This window comes from Euprymna scolopes, chromosome 34 (assembly GCF_053919585.1).
Source record: "Euprymna scolopes isolate OS-2025 chromosome 34, ASM5391958v1, whole genome shotgun sequence".
Classification (NCBI taxonomy): Eukaryota; Metazoa; Mollusca; class Cephalopoda; order Sepiida; family Sepiolidae; genus Euprymna; species Euprymna scolopes.
In genome coordinates this window covers 3317609-3343604 of record NC_136515.1, presented here as the reverse complement: position 1 = coordinate 3343604, position 25996 = coordinate 3317609, and the positions used below count along the sequence as shown (strand labels likewise).

The following is a 25996-nucleotide window of genomic DNA, read 5'->3' as shown; positions in this document are numbered from 1 at the left end:
CATAAAAGTCATCTATATACGTGCACGTTTCGGAGTGTACTCCTCATCAGTATAGCTAGATTCTTATTGCCAAGGATCGAACCTATAACGGCTCGATAAGTAGTCTGGTGTTTTGCCACGGGACTACCGGATCTTAGACAGTTGTATGCACGATTTTTATCGCATATAAATCTAAGATTGTTTGTATTTTTATTTATTTTTTATTAGCGATTAATTTATAATAACTCCTTTCTTATAAGAGAAATCGCTCAGGGAGCGAAATTAAGAAATTAATCGCTTTGACAAACGCTTTTAAGAATTTACTTTACTCGAGCTAATCACTACCTTTATGTGCTGCCCTTTCTAAAAAGATGCTGAGGTTGTTTCACTCACATCAAAAATTGCAACTTGAACTCTTCTGGAGTGAGGGATGAGATAAACCAATATTCAGCTGATGCAGAGCCCATGGACACTTACACACAAAGGACCCCAACATTAATAAATGTGCTACCTTTTGGACTGCATTATTTGGGTGCACTTATTTATGTGAGTCAGCCTTTTCCCACATGAAGATCATTAAGTCGAAATACCGCTCCATGATGACTGAGGAGCATGTATAAGTCTACGTCTGAACTCCAATCTCTGGTCCCCCCTCGCCAATCTTTCACGAAAAACACCCGTCTAGCTGAATCCACTGTGAAAAATTTCCCCCACTCTATATCTGGTCCTAAATCAAAATGCGGATTCCATGAACAAAGCTTCTTTCTTAGAACTGCACGCCTGTGGAACTCTGTTCGGTCTGGCTGCTTCCCACCGGACTACAACTTGGATGTCTTCAAGTCCAACATTAACAAATTCCTAATGAACCGCCCCCTTAAGTAAACACTTCCTCAAATCTCCACACTAACGTAATGTACTTGCAATAACCCTTATCCCTGAGTGGCTTCCGGACCTTGATAAGTGGTGATCACTGTGTAAAAAAAAAAAAAACTTGAGGCTGGCTATTAGCAGCTACTGTCCAGACTATGCATCTCTGCCTGATTCTCAAATGTAAGTCATCAGAGTAAGGTAATGAAAAAAAAAAAAATGTACAGAGTTGTACAATGCAATTTAGGTTGATGCAATAATGCAACGTACACCTGCATATGGTTGCTTGGCTGTTTTTGTTTTACGGCATATCAACCCTTTTCAGGTTATTTAATGCCGAATGCAAAGATTTTTGAAGAAAAAATTTTTAATAGAATATGTTTGTTGTTTTTAAGTCGGTTTTTGTTTAACCCATAGTTGGGACCCTAACAGGTACTACCACTCCGGGTCAGAGTGGACCTGGGAGCAATAGCAATTAAAGGGTGGCTTCACACTCCCCAAAGCCCGCAAGCTGGGGCCTCACCGCTGAATATAGTTTAAGGTCATATCCAGGACCACACCTGCATATACTGTACATATAAAAATAATTTACAATATATTTATAAATAATGTGTTTTGTATTTTTAGTAGGTGGTAGATCATTTGAATTTAGTCATGTCATAAGTAGCTCTCATGTTGAAAATGTATGTGCACCTCTAGTCTGCATTCTGCTATCAAGAACCTCCCAACTGAAAAACACGGTGCACAGCTGAGACAACTCGCCACTTCAATATTCAAGTCCAAAATCCAACCCTTCTGAAAAATTAGGTTCTTCTTTTATATGCAACCGGAAGCATCTCATTTGCATATTGAGCAAGCATATAAAAAGGCGGCCATTTTTTTTTTCTTTTCTTGTCACTTTTTCTGTCTGCACGAGATCTTATAGGATGCTGGAAGAATTGGTTTGTCACAAATTAAATCGTTTAATCACATGGAGAAATACATAAAGCCGAGGAGTCAGTGATGGAAAAAAGAATGAGAATGACTGCCTTAGGAGTTCAAGACTGACTAAAGATTAACATCGCCGAAACGTAGATTAATTGTTGAAGGGTTTTTTCCTGATGTTTATATTATTTCACTTATAATAGCTCTACATATGTATGAAGCACTTTTGAAAAATAAAATATTAGTTTAAAACATTTTTTACTTACATTTTGTCTTGAAAATACTTAACCTTTCCATATCTTTTCATTTGTTTTTTTTTCCTTGACTTTTAATTTATCTTTTTATTTGAAATTTTTTTTCTCCCCATTTTATGAACTCTTTGCACAATTTTTTTTTTTTGCATTCATAACTAGCTTTCATGTAATGCTGTTTCAATTAATGTAAGTGCCAACAAATTCATAGCTTCGCTATAATATTCATTTGCTAATATCTTTCCTTTAATGAGAAGCATGCATTTCTTTGAAAATCTGCGGATTAAGGAAATTTCAATATATCTTATTTCAGTATCCTGTCTTCTATGACAAGCTCTATTTCCCATCTCTGTTGTATTGAGCTTTTTTTTATTTGGTTGGAATTACTACATAAATATTAATATTTATATTTATGGCAAGTTTACTGAAGTTTTTAGCTTATTGCTTGATTATATATATATATATATATATATATATATATATATATATATATATATATATATATATATGTATATATATATAACTACTTCATTTACTCACATAAAATTAATATACGAAAGTATAGATTTATGCGTAAACTTTAAGTATTTACTTCAAAAGTGCTCAATACTTAGGTAGAGCTAGTTAGTAATTTATAAAATATATATGGCGATTAAGCTTCACTGAATATTTGGCGTTTCATCCACTATAGGATTCATCAGGCTTATGCGTCCCCAACGGAGGATCCTCCGTTGGGGACGCATAAGCCTGACGAATCCTACAGTGGATGAAACGCCAAATATTCAGTGTAGCTTAATCGCCATATATATTTTATAAATTACTATATATATATATATATATAAGCTTGAAATGTTCAAAAGTAGAGACTAATAAATACAATAAGGTTATTAGATACTGCTTGATAACAAGAGATTTTTTTAATACTTATTCGAAGATAAACAGTTACATTTGGTCACTACAAACAGCCATCTATTTCAGTCAATGAGACTTCATCAGGCGAGTCTGAACCATTCGACGCTATTTTTCTTTTTTTTTTTTCTTTTTTTTTTTTCAGTTTTTTCTTTTTTTCTATAGCGTTGAATGGTTTGGGGTCGCCTAACAAAGTCTGATTGACTGAAACAGATGGCTGTTTGTAGTGACCAAATGTAACTGTTTATCTTCGAATAAATAATAAAAATATATATATATATGTGTTTTTTTTCCATACAGATTTGTATTGGTGGACCCACTCTCGCCCATGGGTATCTGAAAATGCCTGAACTAAATGCTCAGCGATTCATACAAAGGCCTTCGAAGCTGTCCGCTGAGTACGGAGATCGTTTTTACCGAACAGGAGATTGGGGTTATATGCTCTCGGATGGAAACTTAGAAATATGCGGACGCTGTGATTCTATGGTCAAGATCAGAGGGTACTCAATTGAAGTGCAGGTAGGTAACATTTAGTTCTTGTTTACATTAGAGATCTTTTAAACCAACGCATTTCAGGTGAAAAGATTATTACACATTTACGTGCCATATCGAAATTTGTATAAATTCCAAAAAATTACAAAGAAATGATTCAGTAGAAATTAATGATACCAATATTTTTCCTGATTTCGATACAATTACTGATTCCGATTCTTTGTAAATCTTTAAATATTTAACTATAGAGTTGTTGATTTTCTATTTTTTTACTGTAAAAACACATATTAAATGTGCAGATATTTTCCTAAATGTAAAAATACACTCGTGGGTGTGGGTGGGGGGTAATTTATAGATTTTTGTTGTAAAATCAATAAATATTTATTATTTTATTATTATAACCAGCAGGGGAAGATTTTGCTTTAAACAAAATCAAAAAAAAAAAAAGACGTACCTGGCTTTTATAAAGGTAGAGAATCGCATCAGGAGTGAGATATCTACTGGAACAGTAGAAGGATCCTACCATTTTTCGAGCAACCTTGGTAATGGATTTGATATACATGTTTCATTTCAGATCGGGAGTAAAGGTCAAGCCCGGAAGCTTGTCAAAACATGAAGCCTCTCCAAGACAAGAGCCATTCACTTCAATTGATGCCAGATGGGCATCAGAGCGTGGATGATGTAAAGATAGAAGCTTGGCTTTGGATGCATTAAAAGTAACCAGCCACCTCTTTCCCCATTGTATCACGTGCTCCAGATCTGAGGAGAGAGAATCAGAGAGAACTTGGTTGTTTACGGTCTTTAATGTGTGTTGGTCGGTTACAGTCTTTGATGTGTTACCATAGATGGTAGTGTCGTCAGCATAAATTGTTTTAATATTGCGTAAAATAATTTTGTTTATAGGACAGAGGTTGAAGCTTAGATGACAGTTCAGGACCTATCAGGTAGGCGACTCTCTTTTGAACCCTGTCCAGGAGCGAGAGACTAGTAGCAAATGCACCAGCCCCAATGTGACAACACTACGCCTAAATCTAAATGTAGATTCCATGAACAAAGCTTCTTTCCCACAACTGCCCATCTGTGGAAAACTGTTCTGCTGGCCTACTTTCCAGTAAAATATAACGTGGTAGCCTTCAAGTCCAATGTAAACAAGTTCTTGTTGAGCCGTCCCCATAAATAATCAAATTCTACTCAATTTACACCATCAACGATTACTACCACCTTACATTCATTAATCCTTATCCTTGAGTGGCCTTCGGGCCTTGATAAGTGGTGACTCCCAAGTAAAAAAAAAAAGAAGGTCTAGCACATCTTTCACTCATAATTATTTTGGTATGCCATCATTTTTGTAATTAAAAAAAAAGTCTTTAGCGCTTCTGCACTATTGGGACGAAATTTCGGAAATCATAAAACTGAATTTCACATGAAAACAATGGTATCTACGTATTCCTCGTATTTTTAAGATGATTATATCTAAAAATTATGAAAATCGATAAGGTAGAAAATTATTTATTAAAGAAAATTAAAAATAGAATTTGAAAAAAAACGATCGTAAAACACAGAAAAGTTCAAAAGGGAGGTAATTTTCCGTTTCGATTCAAACAAGATGGCAGCAATTTCTCACCTGCTAACACGATTAAAGTTTTGTTTAATAATTCAGTAATATTCAGGTAATTTTGACTGCATAATTTGGAAGCTACCATTATAACTTATTAGAATTGATAAAAAAAAAAATTAGTTGAAACCATTGTTTTTTTATCTGAAAACTCCATTTATCAACTACAAAATTTTGTCCCAATTCTGTGGAAGTGCCAAATCTTTTACTAATTTCGACATGACAAGTAAGTACATAATCATTGTTTTTTTTTTCGTCTAAAATGTTCTATTTATTTTACCATGAATGCTGCACAAACACACAAAAGAAGATTAATAATTTTTTTCTTTCTTGGAAAATTTTTTTTTTTCTTTCTTTCTTTCTTTTTTTTTTAGGCTGTTGAAGTTTGCCTAATGTCTTTACCGGAAGTTAACAATTGTACCGTCGTGGTGAACGGTGAGGAAGGCGAGAACAAATTTTTGGTCGCTTACATCGTCCCCAACGGAGGAGATGTGTCAAGGAAGGACATCCGGTCACAGCTGAGAAAGAAGTTGCCTTTCTACATGATTCCTTCTTATTTCATTATTTTAAAAAGGTAAAACAACTTTGGTCCTGAACCCCACCCCTCATATTTAAAAAAAAAACAAAAACATAAAACGATAAAGGAAAATCTGTATAATGTATTTACTCATAACAGAAAAAAAAATATCGTACCTCTACCATTCTAAAAGGTTACTCACTCTATCTCTACAAAGCCGTTATTTGCTCAAGCATGGAGTATTGTTATCATATCTGGGTTGGTACATACTAGTGATGGAAAAATTCTAATATTTGTTCCGATTCCAATACAATTACCGATTTCATACTAAATTTCCGATTCTGATACAATTACGGATTCCGTATTAAGTTCCCGATTCCAATACAATTACCGATTTCATACTAAATTCCCGATTCTGATACAATTACGGATTCCGTATTAAGTTCCCGATTCCAATACAATTACCGATTTCATACTAAATTCCCGATTCTGATACAATTACGGATTCCGTATTAAGTTCCCGATTCCAATACAATTACCGATTTCATACTAAATTCCCAATTCTGATACAATTACGGATTCCGTATTAAGTTCCCGATTCCAATACAATTACCGATTTCATACTAAATTCCCGATTCTGATACAATTACGGATTCCGTATTAAGTTGCCGATTCCAATACAATTACCGATTTCGTACAAAATTCCCGATTCTGATACAATTACAGATTCCGTATTAAGTTCCCGATTCCGATACAATTACCAATTACGATTCTTTATAAATCTCTAAATATTTAACTATAAAACTGTTTTTTTCCCGATTGCTGTAAAAACACACAAATGTGCATATGTGATAATTTTCACGGAACGTAAAAACAACCTAGTTGCGGGGTGGCGGATCTATAGATTTTAGTTATGTTTTCAATTTCTTTACTAACTCAGTGTTTCAATGGCAAAGGAGACCTTTCACAAAACATTCGAATATCGATGTATCTTATATAGAGATCAAGTGTTGGCCCCTAAGAAGGGACCCATTGATTTTTGAGAAATCTGACTGAAGTAAAATGAAACCAAACAGGTATATATATATATATATATATATATATATATATATATATATATATATATATATATATATATGAAACCAAACAGGTATATATATATATATATGAAACCAAACAGGTATATATATATATATATATAAATAAGAGCAAACAGTTAATAAAACATGTTAAAAAACACTTTGAAAAAGAGTTAAAAACATATTTAATCTGAAAAGGAAACACTTGATAAGTGGATAGTCCTTAATTCGCGGAGTTTCGAAGAAATACTTTTCTTCTCATCAGAGGGTAGGAATTAGCAAAAATCAGAGGGTAGGAATTAGCAAAAACCGAAGGAAATCACGTAATGGTCCAAAACAATCCAAAAGGCCGAAATCCATGGAATTTATTTGTGAATTATTCCATGGATTTTGGCCTTTTGGATTATTTTGGACCATCTTTCAATTACGTGATTTCCTTGGATTTTACTTGTGCAAATGGAAATTCAATTAACTTTCTTGGAGTTATATTTTTGGATTATACCGTCATTGGATTATTTACCTTTCACCAGACTATCGATTCACGTGTAATTGCCTTTTTCTCACCATGTTCCCTCTGCTTCACTTTTTGTTATCAAGTAAGATCTTTTTTTTTTTTTTTTTTTTTTCACACAGTGATCACCACTTATCAAGGCCCGGAAGCCACTCAGGGATAAGGGTTATTGCAAGTACATTATGTTAGTGTGGAGATTTGATGAAGTGTTTACTTAAGGGGGCGGTTCATTAGGAATTTGTTAACGTTGGACTTGAACACATCCAAGTTGTAGTCTGGTGGGAAGCAGGCAGACGGAACAGAGTTCCACAGGCGTGCAGTTCTAAGAAAGAAGCTTTGTTCATGGAATCCACGTTTTGATTTAGGCACAGATATAGAGTGGGGGAAATTTTTCACAGTGGATTCAGCTAGACCGGTGTTTTTCGTGAAAGATTGGCGAGGGGGGACCAGAGATTGGAGTTCAGACGAGCACCTGCCATGGAAATAATGATAAAACATGGATAGGCTCGCAACGTCTCTTCTGTGGGGAAGAGGTTGCAGGGTAGAGAAAACGGCATCCCCCACTAAGCCACAAAGTCTATTTTGTACTCTGTCAAGGCAGGATAGGCTGTTTTTAGCAGCTCCTGCCCAGATATGGCAGCAGTATTCCATCCTTGGATGTACTTGGCTTTTATATAGATAGAGAATTGCATCAGTAGTGAGATATCTTCTGGAGCGGTAGAAGGATCCCACCATCTTTCCAGCGACCTTGGCAACAGACTTGATGTACTTGTAGTTTCATCGAATACTTTTGTATGCAAAATCCGATCCCGCATTTTGCTAATTCCTACCCTCTGATGAGAAGGAGAGTATGTCTTCGAAACTCCGCGGATTAAGGGCTATCCACTTATCAAGTGTTTACTTTTCAGATTTAATATGTTTTTAACTCCTTTTCAAAGTGTTTTTTAACATATTTTATTAACTGTTTGCTCTTATTATAAGCTCTATCTCCTATTTGGTTTTATCGAGCTTTTACATCTGGTTGAGATAACTTTATAAATATTAATTCTTTAATATTTATAATATACTTTAGTTTTACCATCTTGGATCTTTTTGGTAAATTTAATTCTAATTTTTATTTCATTTTATATATATATATATATATATATATATATATATATATATATATATATATATATATATATATGAATAATTTGTTCATATTATAAGCTCTATTTCCTTTTCGGTTTTATTGAGCTTTTTACATCTGGCTGAGTTTATTTTACTTGTAAATATTAACTCTTTAATATTTATAATATATTTTAAGTTTACCATTTTGATTACCTTAGTAAACTTATTGTAACTTTTATATATATATATATATATATATATATATATATATATATATATATATATATATATATATACCTCTTTGGTTTCATTTTCATGTCGTTTGGCCGGTTGGGTTTCGATCCTGGCTTGAGATAGTTGCTTGTCTAGCCGCACTAATGAGCTGTGAAACAGCAAAACAGTATTGTATGCGGACGACTATAATGCTCCCTATCTTGGGTTGAGCATATTGGAAAGTGATATACAAATTACCATTAGCGTATTAAGAGATGCTCTTTGTGTAAACAAATTGAGCTTAGGTATTTGGACAATGTCAAAACATTGTTAATTCACTGCCCTCATAGCAGCAGCTAAATAGTGCAATGGTTAGAAGCTCTGACTAAGTAGTTGCTTGTGTAGCCGCACTGATGAGCAAAACAGTACTATATGTGGATGACTATATATATATATATATATATATATATATATATATATATATATATATATATATATATATGTATATATATATATATATATATATATATATATACTGTTTTAACAAAAACTAAGACTTCAAGAAATGGGTTGATACCAACAAAAAGTGTATTTCATTGTTAGTTACAATTGTTTCAAGACCATTTCGACAAATTCAAACAATATGTCGTTTGAAAATTTTCACAAGAACAGCCTTTCTTCAGACTTATTAAATAAAAAAACACTTTAACGATGAAACATTATGGAAAAGAAACATTTTCTTTATGAGGAAAAGAAAACAAGCCGGAACACTTTACCTCTGTCGCATCCTTTTTGTTTATATATATATATATATATATATATATATATATATATAAAATGTGTTTTAATAATTTTACTCTTAATCATGAATTATGAAAGTTTTCCCTTCATGATTACAATATTTAAATTCTGTACTCTCCAAAGAATCGTTTATATATATATATATATATATATATATATATATATATATATATATATATATATATATATATATATATATAGTGAATAAATGACAAAAGTCTATATTTCAAAGTTCATGATGTTGACCATCTTATAATTTATTCTATTAATTCAGTTAACATTTACAATTCTTGACAGTATCTGTTTCGTAGCGCAAAATCAATCACTTAATTATTATATCAATTAGTGAATCTATGATTGATACAATAATTAAGTGATTGATTTTGTGCTACAAAACAGATACTGTCAAGAATTGTAAATGTCAACTGAATCAAAAGAATACATAATAAGATGGTCAACATCATGAAATTTGGAATATAGTTTTTTGTCATTTATTCACTATATTGCTCCGTAATTACATTGAGCTTCTTAAATGAGGATTGGTATATCTTATAAGGAAATAAAATATATTTCCGCAGAAATATATATATATTCATGTATATGTGTGTGTGTGTGTGTGTGTGTGTGTGTGTGTGTGTGTGTGTGTGTGTGTGGGTGCGTGTGTTTGCAAACAACTGGAAGGTGTTAAATAAACTGTTCTGTTCAGCAAATGAGCTGGAGGTGTCAGTTGTACTACCAGCAGTGAAATCAAATAAAAAAAGATGATGAAAGAAATCGTTTTTAATATCGGAAAATAGGCACAAATTTTTCCGATTCTGATACCGATTCCGATACCCACAAAAGTTCCGATTTTTTTTTAATTCTGGATTCCAATTAATTGTCCCAACACTAAAAACTCTACAAATCCATTATTTGCTCATATATGGAATATTGCTGTCACATTTGTGCTGGTGCATCTGCCACTAGTCACTGGCTCCTAGATAGGATTCAAAAAAGAATTGCCAACCTAAAAGATCCCTGCACTCCAAACTCCAACCTCTGTCTCATCACCGAAATGTGGCATTCCTGTGCCTGTTTTAAAATTATTTTAATTGTAACTGCTCGGACGAACTCAAAGCACTAGTACCCTCTGGACGTAAATACCCCCAACAAAGCAGATAAGCAGCAAAATCCCACCCCTATACAGTAGAGATCTCTAGATGCCATCAAACCTTCTACTTTAATAGTTTCTTTCGAACTACTAGACTTTGAAATTCCCTCCTGGTCTTTTACTTTCCTGACTGTACTGAAATTCAGAAGTTCAAGTGTAATGTGAACAGACATCTCACTGCCCAAATCCCTACATAGTGTTCCTGCTAATATGGTCCCAAATAGTAACCCCTTACATCCAAGTGGAACTGTGCCTTGTTGAGGGGTGAAAAAAGAGTTTAAAAAGATCATGTAAATTGATCAAGTAATTCTATTTTCATAAAAAAATATTTTTTTTATGGTTAGCTAAAAAATGACTGCCACGTGACGCCATTTTTGAAAACAATCTCGAAAATACAAAGGGAGATAATTCAACAATAATTCAACTTTCAAGATTGTTGTTGTAATAGCTTCCCATTAATCCTATTAAAAAGTATTTTATTTATTGAAATAAAACTTAATCCAGTCATTTTGGTAAGTTTTTATGCTTTGAGTTCTCAATGTTGTACAAATATTTTTTCATTGTTTTTAGTTTGTTTGTTTTGTTGAGGGAAATTGTTGGTTTTGTTTTTGACTTTGCAGAACATGATTTAGTTTTGCAAAGGGAAGAGAAAAAACAATAACATCAATATTTGGTGCATTTTAGGTTCAGAAGCCAGTATCTTTAGATAGCCTTATTAATTTAATATATAAACGGCTATCTGTCTGTCTGTCTGTCTCTATATTTTCAAACTCTATCTCCTCCAAAACTAAAAGTTGGGCGTCAAATGATTGAATTTTTTACGGACTGTTCTTTCATGGGTCTTTAGCCTATTAAAATTACGGACCGTTCTTTCATGTGTTTTTAGCCCATTAAAATTGTTTTTAAGGGGTCAAAAATGGGTCAAAATTGAAAAAATCGTTAAACATTTTGTACATTTGTGTTAGTTTATTTTTAATTTTTAATCAGTGCATATGCATATCACGTTGGTACAGTGTTAATGTCACTAGCTTTGAATGCTACAGTTTTGGTTTCGATTCTAGCTAATGGCAGCTAAATACTTTTTTTTTTTTACTTTTGAAATCATAACTTTATAATAATATATACAAAATCGAGACAAATTAAAATATATTCACGCATATTTTATGCCCGAGGAAAGCCCCCCCCCTCCCCCGCATCTACTAGTTCTGAAAGATTTGTATGCTTCAAGTTCTTAATATTGTACAAATATTTATTCATTGTGTTTGGTTTGGTTGTTTTGTCGAGGAAAATTGTTGGTTTTGTTTTTGACTTTACAGAACATGATTTAATTTTGCAAAGAGAAGGGAAAAAACAATAGCATCAATGTTTGGGGCATTTTAGGTTCAGAGGCCATTACCTTCAGACAGCCTGATTAATTCTGAAAAAAAGAAATGATTTTGTTGACCAGATCTTATCGTAGTTTCTATGTTTGCATTGATTTATTACTTTCACATATATGTGTCACTTTTGGGGTCTTGAAACGATTTTCATTGCTTGGAAATACTTTGAACTAATACGTTCCATGAAAATTTCTAGCTTTAGGAAGTCATATCAAAACGAACCGGAAAAAGAAGGAGGGTGCTTTTAATTGCACATTTTTTCTAAATCCACATCGGTTTATTACTTTTACATGTATGTGCCACTTTTTGGTGCCTGAAGTGATTTTCATTGGTTGAAAATACTTTGAATTCACACGTTCCTGTGAAAACTTACTTCACATCAGCCGAAACGTTTTCAGAATAACGGTAATCCGAATGATCCGAAACATGCTGATATGTACAGCAAACGTTAAATGAAATTTGATGACGATCATGGATCCTGTTCTGTGAAAGTACCAACATTTTTTTTTTTTTAATTATTTTATTACACCTATTTTCTTTGATTTTCGTTCCAGTATTCCTGTGGTGCCAGCTTCTGGTAAACTTGACAAAAAGGCACTTCCAAAATATGACAGCCAAGTTGACCTGCCATTTAGCAATGAAGGTCTTCCGAGCACGGACACGGAAAAGAAACTCGCGCAACTTTGGAAGAATATTCTGCAGTTAAGAAATATCGATATTGAAGAAAGTTTCTTTGATTTAGGAGGGTAAGTATTAGTGATGGGATGATTTTGTATTGTTGCCTCGAAGTCAATTTTGTACTCCATATTAATAAACCCTTTCAGAGTACTCATCTATATCAGATACCTTAAATCCTTTCATAACAGATATCTAATGTGATCTAATGTGTGTGACTGTATTCCATGCTATATTTCTAGGTAAAACCTCTTTATCAAGTGTTAGGCATTTCATGAAAAGAAGTTTTGATAGAGTGGTCTATGTGTGAGAAAAATAGATACTATTGAACTGCTTTGATTGGAGCAATTTCGTTTCGGTTAATCTCTGTTTTGTATTGTCTCCTCTTACAATGATTAATTCAAATTTGTACCTGTTGCAATATTTTTGGCAAACTGAGAGGGTATGCTCACAAAATTTGGCGCAATTCTATTTATAACCATTTGTCATAAGAACGTCCTGCCTTGATAGAGTTCAAAATAGACTTCGTAGCCTCGTAGGAGATGTCCTTTTCTCTTCCTTGCAACCTCTATCTCACAGAAGAGATGTTGCGAGTTTGTCTCTGATGTATCGTTATTTTCATGGAAAGTGTTCGACTGAGCTTCAATCTATGGTCCCCCCTCGCCAAACTTTCACAAGAAACACTCGTCTAGCTGTAAACACTATCAATAATTCCCCCCCACTCTTTATCTGTGCCTAAACCTAAACGTAGATTCCATGAACAAAGCTTCTTTCTTAGAACTGCACGCCTGCGGAATTGTCTTCCGTTTTCCTGCTTTCCGGCTGACTACAATATGGTTGTGTTCAAGTCTAACGTAAATAAGTTCTTGATGAGCCGTTCCATATAAGTTATCAAATTTACCAAATTTTCATTACTAATGATTACTATATTGTCCAATTTCTACTGTACACTCTTTAACCCTTATCCTTGAGTGGCCTCTTGGCCTTGATAATGTGGTGATGCCTATGTAAAAAAAAAAAAAAAAAAAAAAAAAAAAAGAACGATCCAATTAGATGTCAGAACAGCTTTATAAAATATACTGAATCTCTTTGAATTCTTCAGTAACAGTTTTCCATATTGATATGAGAAGACCACCGCGTTTCTGCTGATTCTGACTGGATCAATTCTTTACCTAGAAAAGTAGCATCCTCTATTATCAAGACAAATGGAAGATTATTCAGGTGTGAAATGCGGCCAACGAATGTAGAAAATGATAGGTAGTACCATAATTTCTGTTTGTTTCCACATAAAAAAATAAATGATCTTGTATCTAACTTTGTCCGTCATGGGTGCATAAAACTGAAGAATCCAAATAATATGAAAAACCAATCCTTATCTAAAAAAATCAGAAATGCAAGAACAATTTTAATCGAATTTGGACGTTTTTTATAGTCTATTCTATTGACTAACGCTGACCAAACAAACTGCAACAAAGGCAAACTGTGGAATGTAACTACGTTTTTTTTTAATGGCAGATGCTCGTCTGAACTCCAATCTCTGCCCCCCCCCTTCGCCAATCTTTTACAAAAAACACCCGTCTAGCTGAATCCACTTTCCCCACTCTTTATCTATGCCTAAATTAAAACGTAGATTCCATGAACAAAGTTTCTTTCTTAGAACTGCACGCCTGTGGAACTCTGTTCCGTCTGCCTGCTTCCCTCCAGACCACAACTTGGTTGTCTTCAAGTCCAACGTAAACAAATTCCTGATGAACCGCCCCCTTAAGTAGACACTTTAAATATCCACACTAACGTACTGTACTTACAATAACCCTTATCCATGAGTGGCTTCCGGGCCTTGATAAATGGTGACTACCTTGTAAAAAAAAAACAAAAACAAAAAAACAAGGTGGTGTAGTCATCCCACTTGAAAAAAATAGCTTCAAATATGTCGCATTAAAAATGGTGCACAAAATGTGGGGAAAAATCCAGTTCCTCTGGATTGAAACAAAAATAAAAATTGCCTCAATCGAGAAGGATTTCTCTTTTACTGACTAAGCACAGAATAGATTCAGCATATTATCAGAATATACTGCACTCTGACCCTAAGGTTATGGTGGACAAAACTAGGAGGTATAGTACTTCATAGCAATTATAAAATATATACATCAACTTTATATATCAGAATATACACTTTTGATGATCATAAGTGATACCATGAAACTGCAGTAAAGCGTTAAAATGGACAGACGAAGACCACAGTTTGTTCGGTTATCTTCAAGTTTCTTCCTTCTTTGTTGACACAGGCTTTTTGTGTGAAGTTGTAAGCTGTAAAATGAAGCAAATTTTTTTATTTTTTATTTTTTTTTTTGTCTCTCAAACTGTATTTTTGAAAAAAAGCAAACGAATCAAAAAATATTGGGTCATCAATTTTTTTTGTTCGTTTGCTTATTTTCAAAAATACAACCGCTGACTTATACCCAATCATGGCTGACGTAACAAGAGCGTACTACTTGTGTAGATTAAATAAAAGGTTCTTTGCTTAGTTCGACAGAAAGATTCCTGAGTTGAACAAAATACACCTGAAGGAGGTCACTCAAGATGGGAACGGTAGTTTGAAGAATCCAAATAATATTTATTTGTGCCTAAATGAAAACGTGGATTCCATGAACAAAGCTTCTTTCTTAGAACTGCATGCCTGTGGAACTCTGTTCCATCTGCCTGTTTCCCACCTGACTACAACTTGGATGTCTTCAAGTCCAATGTTAACAAATTCCTAATGAACCGCCTCCTTAAGTAAACATTTCATCAAATCTCCACACTAACGTACTGTACTTGCAATAACCCTTATCCCTGAGTGGCTTCCGGGCCTTGATAAGTTGTGACCACCGTGTAAAAAAAAAAAAAATATGAATAATCAATCCTTATTTAAAAAATTCAGAAATGCAAGAACAATTTTGATCAAATTTGATATATTTACATTTTATTTCTCTTCTCACCAATCGACAATCTGTGTTATAATTTATCTTTTTTTTTTTTTGATTCAGTGGATTTTTCATTTTTGTGTTGCTACATTGTTAGAAAAAAAATGAACATTTTTATAGTCATTCTTTGAATTCCGTTATTTTGAATATTTCATCTGGTTTTAGATGTGCCCTTTTGGATGTCGATTCGATTTGAATTTGTGCCACTTTTATGTAGATTCGATTCAACCTTGTGCCCTTTTTAATATATGGATTCGATTTAGACTTGTGCCTTATTTTGATGTAAATGACATGGATTCAATTCAAAATATGTGCCTTGTTTATGTAAATTCATTTGAAACTTGTGCTTTTTTATGTGGATTCAATTCAAACCTGTGCCTTTTATATAAATTCGATTCAAACTTGCGCTTTTTATGTGAATTCGATTTGAGCTTGTGTCCTTTTTATGTGGATTCAATTGAAACTTGTGCTTTTTATGTAAAAGAAATTCAAATTTGTACCCTTTTTATGTGAATTCGTTTCGGACTTATCCTGTCTTATATGTGGATTCAATTCAAACTTGTGCCTTTTTATATGAATTCAATTCAAACTTGTGCCTTTTTATATGAATTCAATTCAAACTTGTGCCTTTTTATATGAATTCAATTCAAACTTGTGCCTTTTTATATGAATTCAATTCAAACTTGTGCCTTTTTATATGAATTCAATTCAAACTTGTGCCTTTTTATATGAATTCAATTCAAACTTGTGCCTTTTTATATGAATTCAATTCAAACTTGTGCCTTTTTATATGAATTCAATTCAAACTTGTGCCTTTTTATATGAATTCAATTCAAACTTGTGCCTTTTTATATGAATTCAATTCAAACTTGTGCCTTTTTATATGAATTCAATTCAAACTTGTGCCTTTTTTTTTTACATGGATTTGATTCTAACTTATGCCTCTTTATGTAAATTCGATTCGAACTTGTGCCATTCCTTTCAGACATTCCCTGCTGGCTGCTGCCCTTTTGAACCAAGTGATGGATGAGTTTAGAGTCGAGATGTCCGTGAAGGACATGTTTCTTTTCCCGAACGTAAAACAACAAGCGCAACTTATCGACGGCCGACTTCATCACAGCTCTTCGATCGAGAAAGACATGAAAATGGAACCACAAACAAATTTGTTGGAAGAAGTCGAATTGCACGACACAGGTTTTGTTAAGTGAGTCTCACCCTTTTTTTCCTTTAAAGCAAAAAAAATTCTTTAAATCTGTTTAAAAATAAGAAGGTCTTCGGGACAAATCATCAATATATTAATACCGCAATATCTAATTAATACCGTACGTACGTGTGTCACGGTTTCCAGATTATAAATTATTTGATCAGGAGATCCTAATTATTAAAAAAGAGGATAAAAAATGATAACATACCACATAAATTAAATTTGTATATATAAATATACACTAATTTAATGTTTGTAGTATGTTATTTCCTTCTATCCCCCTTTTTAATAAATAGGATCTCCCGATCACCGTAGACGCAATGTAAAAAATAAAAAAATAAAAAATAAAAAAATAAAAAAATAGAAAAAATAAAAAAATAAAAAATAAAAAATAGAAAAAATAAAAAAATAGAAAAATAAAAAAATAAAAAAATAGAAAAAATAAAAAAATAAAAAATAAAAAAAATAAAAAAAATAAAAAAATAAAAAATAAAAAAAATAAAAAAAATAAAAAAATAAAAAAATAATATCGCTTTTGGGCCGTACGTGAAACTAAAACATACCTTTTTGTTTTTTTTTGGCTAGGATCCAAGAGTAGTATCTGTTCTGTTTAAAGACAGTATAATGATATCGTGGGGTCTTCATTTGCACCGGGCGTCCATGCAATGGAAATATGTCACAGACTCTTATAAGAATATTGGAGATGAGCTGTAATAACTAGATATATTCTGATACTACATTAACCAGATTACTTAGATAAATACATTTACAGTTTTAACAAAAGGATACAATCTTTCTATCGATCCGGTAGATATCTCACTGCTGATGCTATTCTCTGTCTATATAAGAGCCAGGTACGTCCAAGGATGGAATACTGTTGCCACATCTGGGCAGGAGCTGCTAGAAAGGACTTGGCCTGCCTTGATAGAGTTCAAAATAGACTTCGTAGCCTCGTAGGAGATGTCCTTTTCTCTTCCTTGCAACCTCTATCTCACAGAAGAGATGTTGCGAGTTTGTCTCTGATGTATCGTTATTTTCATGGAAAGTGTTCGACTGAGCTTCAATCTATGGTCCCCCCTCGCCAAACTTTCACAAGAAACACTCGTCTAGCTGTAAACACTATCAATAATTCCCCCCACTCTTTATCTGTGCCTAAACCTAAACGTAGATTCCATGAACAAATCTTCTTTCTTAGAACTGCACGCCTGTGGAATTGTCTTCCGTTTTCTTGCTTTCCGGCTGACTACAATATGGTTGTCTTCAAGTCTAACGTAAATAAGTTCTTGATGAGCCGTTCCATATAAGTTATCAAATTTATCAAATTTTCATTACTAATGATTACTATATTGTCCAATTTCTAATGTACACTCTTTAGCCCTTATCCTTGAGTGGCCTCTTGGCCTTGATAATGTGGTGATGCCTATGTAAAAAAAAAAAAAAAATAAAAAAAAAATAATATCGCGGGGTCTACATTCACGCTGAACGTCCACAGAATGCCCGGAAGCAATATATTGCATGCAAAAGATGCCGCTGTGGAATTTCCACAGATCCCGCTAGTATCTATAATTCTGGAGGCAAGATACTAACCTATGAAGTCCAGAATGGGTTTGTGGCTAGATTCGAATCTCTTGACCAGCAGTAATTATCATTTCTTATGCTGATAAATGTATAAGCACGAAGCAGTAGTGTCAGTAGGTTTAAAAACAATTATTTGAATCATTTTAAAAATAACAATAAATTTGATAATCTTTGTTTATAGAAAGTTATGTTTATAACCCTTAAACTAATGAACTGATCATTATGAATTTAAAAACCCAGCTGTTAGGTGTGAGGGGTCGTAATATGGGCTATATTTACTTTAATTAATTTTTATGCAAAAAATTTTGAAAAAATTCAGATACGTACCTTTGTATTTAGTGAAATTCTAACAATACATTAATAAATATTCGCCAGTTCTCGTCTGGGTATTTTAAAGCGTTTTAGAGGATATAATATGCACACCAAACTATCATTAGACACTAATTAAGAAAGATTCCTTGAATTTCAATTTCTTCTTAAGACCCCTTAAACTTTAACCACCTTAAACTTAATCCATAAATTTTAGAAATTTTCTAGAATCAAGATCATGAAATGTATTTTGCTTGAAATTGGAATAAGAATTCTAGATGCAAGCTGGCTGCACAATGTGACGTCACACAAGAGATTAAAAGGACACATGAGTTTGGAGAAGCCGTATTCAAGATGTGTTCGAAATGTTTTTATAACGTAGAGGATTGTAGACGTCGAAGATCCAAGATATGTTTCAGATGCGTTCGAGACGTAAAGAATTTGAGACGTGTTGGAGACATAGAAGAATTGAGATGTATTCAAAACGTGTTCGAGACATAATGGATTCGAGACGTGTTCAAGACGTAGCGGATTTGAGATGTGTTTGAGACATAGAGGATTTGAGACGTGTTAGACATGTAGATATTTCGAGAGGTGTTCGCGTTTTAGAAGATTCAAGATGTGTTTGAGACGTAGAGGATCGAGACAGTGTTTGAGACATAAAAGATTTGAGACGTGTTCGAGACGTAGTGGATTCAATATGTGTTTTTTTTTACAAAGGCATCACCACATTATCAAGGCCAAGAGGCCACTCAAGGATAAGGGTTAAAGAGTGTACAGTAGAAATTGGACAATATAGTAATCATTAGTAATGAAAATTCGGTAAATTTGATAACTTATATGGAACGGCTCATCAAGAACTTATTTACGTTAGACTTGAAGACAACCATATTGTAGTCAGCCGGAAAGCAGGAAAACGGAAGACAATTCCACAGGCGTGCAGTTCTAAGAAAGAAGCTTTGATCATGGAATCTACGTTTAGGTTTAGACACAGATAAAGAGTGGGGGGAATTATTGATAGTGTTTACAGCTAGACGAGTGTTTCTTGTGAAAGTTTTGCGAGGGGGGACCATAGATTGAAGCTCAGTCGAACACTTTCCATGAAAATAACGATACATCAGAGACAAACTTGCAACATCTTTTCTGTGAGATAGAGGTTGCAGGGAAGAGAAAAGGACATCTCCTACGAGGCTACGAAGTCTATTTTGAACTCTATCAAGGCAGGACAAGTCCTTTCTAGCAGCTCCTGCCCAGATGTGGCAACAGTATTCCATCCTTGGACGTACCTGGCTCTTATATAGATAGAGAATAGCATCAGCAGTGAGATATATACTGGATCGATAGAAAGATCCCACCATTTTTCCAGCGGCCTTGGCAACAGATTTGAGGTACGTATTCCATTTAAGATCAGGAGTAATGGTCAAGCCCAGAAGCTTGTCAAAACTTGAGGCCTCCTGAAGACGAGAGCCAGTCATTTCAATTGATGCCAGATGTGGATCAGAATGTTGATGATGTAAAGAGAGAAGCTTGGTTTTAGATGCATTAAAAGTAACCAGCCACTCCTTTCCCCATTGTACTACATGCTCAAGATCAGAGGAGAGAGAATCAGAGAGAATTTGGTCGTTTACTGTCTTAGATGTGCTACCATAAATGGTGGATTCAAGATGTGTTTGAGACGTAAAAGATTTGAGATGTGTTTGAGATGTAGAAGACTGAGACGTGTTCGATACACGACCGCTTGGAGAAGTGGGATTCAAGACGTATTTGAAATGCTTTAGTTGCATCTCAGCAGGTATCAAAAGTCACACATATCCAGAAAAGGAGAAATGAACTTTACATATTTAGAAAAAAAAATGCCTCGTTGGAAATACCAGATATAAAGGCTTTGTTAAAAAAAAAGTGTGTCGCCTTTTCTTCTTTCTTTTATTTTCTGTGACAGAGTCTACAACATGTTGGGTCCCTACATATTAATGACTATGTTACATTGATTTTAATCTTTGTAATGGGACATAAAAGCATTGCAAAACCCGTCTGCCAGGGATTCATTTTACACATCCTGAGAAGGGTACTGCAGTTCTTTTTTTTTTTTTAGTATATTTTAATTTCAAAACCATTTGAATTTGAAGCGGGCCGCCCAGCGTTCCCTGCTCATAAAATATGCTTAAATATGATTGTTTTATTTATGCAGATTTCATATTTATTATCAAAAAGCCAATTCTCTATTGATTATTATATTGTACCGAATATATAGCAGTGATTTAAAATGTTTAAAAAAGAATAAAATAAAAGAATGACTTGGGTGCCATCAGCTAGAATCGAAACCAAAACCTATAAATCTCCAGCCTTATTCATTAACCTCTGAACTATGTCTTAATGGATATAAAAACTTAAAAAAGAAGAACATTATAAAATGTATATTTGTGCATGCGTAGAAGAGTACTACATTGACTTACACCTACGAAGTGACTTTTTTACATTTTGACCTCTTAGCAGTTATTTTTACCAGGTGAAAACCAAATCGAATGTGTTCTATAGATCCAAATCACCTAAAATTTCAAGTCATTAGACTAAAAATTGACAGAGTAGTTTGGTAGGGACCGTTCTTCAGACAGAGAAAAAGACAAGGTCATATATATATATATATATATATATATATATATATATTGCATTGATAGTAATTATTTGTTTGTTCAAAACAAAATATATAAGTGTGTCCACCAAAAGAGTGCTCGATGTTTAGACAGAGCCAAAATAAGTGAAATTAGTTTACAAACAAATGGCTACACATAAGCATACATGTTTCAGCGAAAGCCCAGTAAGGGAATCGCTTCATCAGGCCAAGAACATCTGACGAAGTGATTCCCTTACTGGGTTTTCGCTGAAACATGTATGCTTATGTGTAGCCATTTGTTTGTAAACTAAATTCACTTATATATATATATATATATATATATATATATATATATATATATATATATACACACGCATATACTATGTGGTGTTTGTGGCAAAGAACTCCTGACAGTGCTCGATTATAAAGAAGAATTCAATATAAGGCGATTATATATATTTTAAAATTTTACAGAAGTTCAGAAAACATCGGTACCGTCGGTTTCAAATCCGATACAAGGGGATCAGTTTATGTTTTGAAACTGACAATACCGATATTTTTCGGCCCTTCTCTAAGATTAAAAAAAATGTTTTTTATTTATCCAAACAAATTTACATGGTCGCGACACTGGACACGTGAATGTTTTGGAAAAATGGTTGATTAAAACTAGAAATCCTCGTCAGGCGACTTAATAAATGGTTGCTTCCATCATATATATATATATATATATATATATATATATATATATGATGGATCCTCCCGTCAATTTCGACGTATGAGGTTCCATCATAGCAACTAAGTTGCTCGGAAATCCACACAGACGATTTGTTTATAGTGTTTTTTTTTGTTTTTTTTACATGGGAGTTACCACTTATCAAGGCCAGAAGGCCACTCAGGGATAAGGTTTATTGTGTGTACAGTAATCAATGAGATAGTATTGTAGTAATCATTAGTATTGGGGGTTTGTGAATGGTGAATGGTGGAGGCTTTGTGTAAAACCAAACACACTTTTTGGTATTACTGCTAACTTTTGTTGGTGCAGATGACTGCCCCAGGACAGAGTATACAATGGACCGCAGGTTTTTACATCAGAGTTACCTTCTCCTAGATGCATGTCTTAACGAAGACTGGGGGGGGGGGGTTGCATCTCTCCCAGTAAATTAATGCGCCCCCAGATATCAACCTGGAAATTTTTACAACTCAGTGCGGTACATACAGCGCCTAACCTTCCCAAATGATCACCCATCTGGTACCGGCCAGACTCAATGTTGCTTAACTTCAGTGATCTGGTGCAAACCGGTGTGTCAATGTGATTGTACCGAGATATATATATATATATATATATATATATATATATATATATATATATATATATTTAAATAAGGGAGTAGTCACCAACAATGTGTATTTTTTAACATTATTTTATTATTCCGTGTCTTGGTTTTTCATTGGGAATTATGTTTGGATCATTGTAATAATGTTTTTAAATCATTGAAATCGTTTTTACGCGCGTTTCAGACGTTCTGTGATGCGTCCTCGTCAGAAATTATTTTCAAATGTGTTGGAGGAAAATAATTTCTGACGAGGACACATCACAGAACGTCTGAAACGCGCGTAAAAACGATTTCAATGACTTAAAAACATTATTACAATGATCCAAACATAATTTTCAATGAAAAACCAAGACGCGGAATAATAAAATAATGTTAAAAAATACACATTGTTGGTGACTACTCCCTTATTTAAATATACATCTTTCTTTCGTTGGAATTTCCTAACCCATTTTATATAAATATATATATATATATATATATATATATATATATATATATATACGTTTTATTTTTTATTACCGTATCTTTCTGTTAAGTCTGTAAAAGTCTGAGGACGCTACAGATGGCCAAAAAAACGGCCGTGTAGCCGAAACAATAAAGTAACTTAACAGAAAGATACAGTAATAAAAAATAAGACGCATATTTGCTCTATAACAGTATTGAGCACTTTCTTCAGTTTTTATTAATTACCATTTCTACTAAATATATATATATATATATATATATATATATTGCATGTATTTAGCCAGCATTTTTTTTATTTAGGCAGACATTGTTAAAAATAGCAGAAAGCTTCTGTTTAATAATACCTTTTTTTATTTTTTCAATTTTTCATATTATCTTTTTGGGTTTGTATTACTGTACACATAGATTCGAAAAAGTTGTCAAAAAACAAATATATAACAAATAAATGTTATCAAAAGCAAGATAAGTTACTTTTCTACCTACCTGGATATATTTTTCGTGTTTTTATTCAATGTAACGTGTTTATTCAGCTCGAAAACTATACAGTATTTACCGATGTATTGGAAAATTCAAGATGGCGTCTGATTCTACTCTGATTTATGAAGTATGATAGGTTATGAAAAGGAAGGGTTGTAAATTTAGGTTGAATTTGGGGGTATCAAAACCAAAGCAAAATATGATGAAAGTAAAAAATAAAATAAAATAGATAAACCCCATAATTTATTATACCATACCTGTTCACATTGAAACACTTATCACAATATTTTGTGGATCTATATTAAAAAACCGTGTTAAACTTTGTGACATATTTCCATTCTATTGAGGTCAGGCGCGAACGAACACCCCATAATTTTATTATACCATATTTCTTCAAACTGAAACATAATTATCAAAGTATACTTACACAAATAGATATGAAAAGTCTTTATTAAAGTTTGTGCCTATTTCCATTCTATGGAGGCCAGGCGCGAACGAAGACTCCACAATTTTATTATATCATCCCTATTTAAGTAAACATACTTATCAAAGTATTATTATGTACATCTATATCAAAAACACTTGTAAACGTTTTTTTTTTTTTAATTTTTTATTTCCATACTTTGTGAACCAGGCACAAACGCAGACCCCACAATTTTAATGAACCACCGTTCTGCCAGATCAAACATACTCAATTCCTGTGTCTCGATACATCTTCTATCATTATATGTAATCAGTTTTTTAAAATAGTCAACCATATAGATGTATCGAGACACATGTATATGTATACACATATATATATATATGTATACACACATATATATATATATATATATATATATATATATATATATATATATATATATATATATCAAACGCTTTGTGTTTAATTTTAATACACACTATTTAAACATCGGTTAAAATGATCTAAATGCTATTTAATGTAAATATTTTCTAATTTCAGCATCGACATGAGCCTGAGGGCTTTTTGGAGATCGTTTCGGGTTGGCAATCGCTGGAATAAAGGTAGAGTCCTGATCACAGGCGGTTCCGGATTTCTAGGAGCTTTTCTCATCCGAGAATTACTTCTCAACACAAAGGTGAGATGTTTCGGATGATGATAATCACAAAGTTTCTTTGTTGGATATGAAATGATGAAATAGTATTTAGATGCGTTAAATAAACAAAGAATTGAGCTCTCTAGTCAACCGGTAAAGTAAAAAAAATATAAAAACAATTTCTCCTATTTTTGTTGCAAAGTCATTAGCAGAAGGATACAATCTCCCAAATGATTGATGTTCAGTTCTCAGCTTGGAGCACTGGCCATATCTAACGATGCTAAAAGTCATGATACAGAGAAACAGCTCTCTGTTGTTGACTAATTGTTTTTTTTTTTTAATTTTCACATATTATGCATCCGAGGTATTGCTCTTTGAAACACACAAACAGATCCCCTTTATATAATAGATTATTAAGCCCCTTAAAGAATACTTAAGGATGGGTAGTGTCTGGGAATTATAAATTAAGAGGCAGCCAACTTGGGTTTATGACACGTTCATGACTTCCGTCGTTCAAACACTCTGGATTGTCCAATGTGTTCGCCCGAATTGTTGTCGACTAATCTCTACTATGAAAGGAGTACGGCACAATCGCGTTGACACACCGGTTCTCGCCAGATCACCAAAGTTAAGCAATGTTGAGCCCGGCCAGTACCAGATTGGCGACCATTTGGAAAGGCTAGGTGCTGTATGTACTTTCTGGGAAGGTTGGGCATGGGGCCAGCACCCTCACCCCAAAAACTCCTTACTACAAAAGCATCTACAAAGTTGTAGATGGCTATGCCTCTCCAGGGGCTCAAGGCTATGGGGGGGGGTATAAAAGGAACTTTGTGTGTGAGTGTGTGTGTGTGAGCATGCATGTGTGTGAGTGTGTGTGTGTGTGAGTGTGTGTGTGCACGTGTGTGTGCGCGTGTGTGCCCATATGTGTGTGAGTGTGTGTGCATGTGTGTGTGTGCGCGCGTATGTGTGTGTATGTGTGTGCGTGCGCGCGCGTATGTGTGTGTGCATGTGTGTGTGCGTGCGCGCGCGTATGTGTGTGCGTGTGTATGTGTGTGTGTGCACGTGTGTGTGTGTGTGTGTGCGTGTGTGCATATGTGTGTGAGAGAGTTCTTTCCCTATGGACTTGAAAACGCTTCAGACGATTTTTATGACATTTCACATGAAGGTACTTTATATGCCTGGCAGTGTTCTTAGATAGGTTTTGTATCAGAATGTCTTCGATAAGTATCGATAATCGAAATAATCCGATGAAGTAAGGAACAACAGGCGATTTTGACCAAAGTTAACACCTTATACAGCCTAACATCACAAGTGCATTTGAGAAGTTTTATTACCACACAAGCCAAAAGATATAACGTATAAAATCAACAGTAGGTTCTTTGATATGACAGGGGTGCATTCGAAATGAATGTTTCTGTTTAGAGCACAATTGAAGCACGATACTTGACTTTTGCAGTTTAAACCTTAATTCAAGCCGTTATATATAAAAAATAATTTTATAAAATCAACAATAGGTTCTCTACAG

General features: G+C 33.7%; 1 protein-coding gene across 4 annotated transcripts in view; it reads left to right on the top strand.

Moving 5' to 3' along the window:
* Nucleotides 1–25996, top strand: part of LOC145259085 (uncharacterized) — a 128116-nt gene that overhangs the window by 47381 nt on the left and 54739 nt on the right. For all 4 annotated transcript variants that reach the window (XM_080116726.1, XM_080116725.1, XM_080116727.1 and 1 more), the window contains exons 9-13: nt 3231–3449; nt 5412–5611; nt 12352–12543; nt 16421–16639; nt 24378–24513. In XM_080116726.1, the coding sequence (XP_079972852.1) occupies nt 3231–3449; nt 5412–5611; nt 12352–12543; nt 16421–16639; nt 24378–24513 (966 nt within the window). The remainder of the gene's footprint in view (nt 1–3230; nt 3450–5411; nt 5612–12351; nt 12544–16420; nt 16640–24377; nt 24514–25996) is intronic.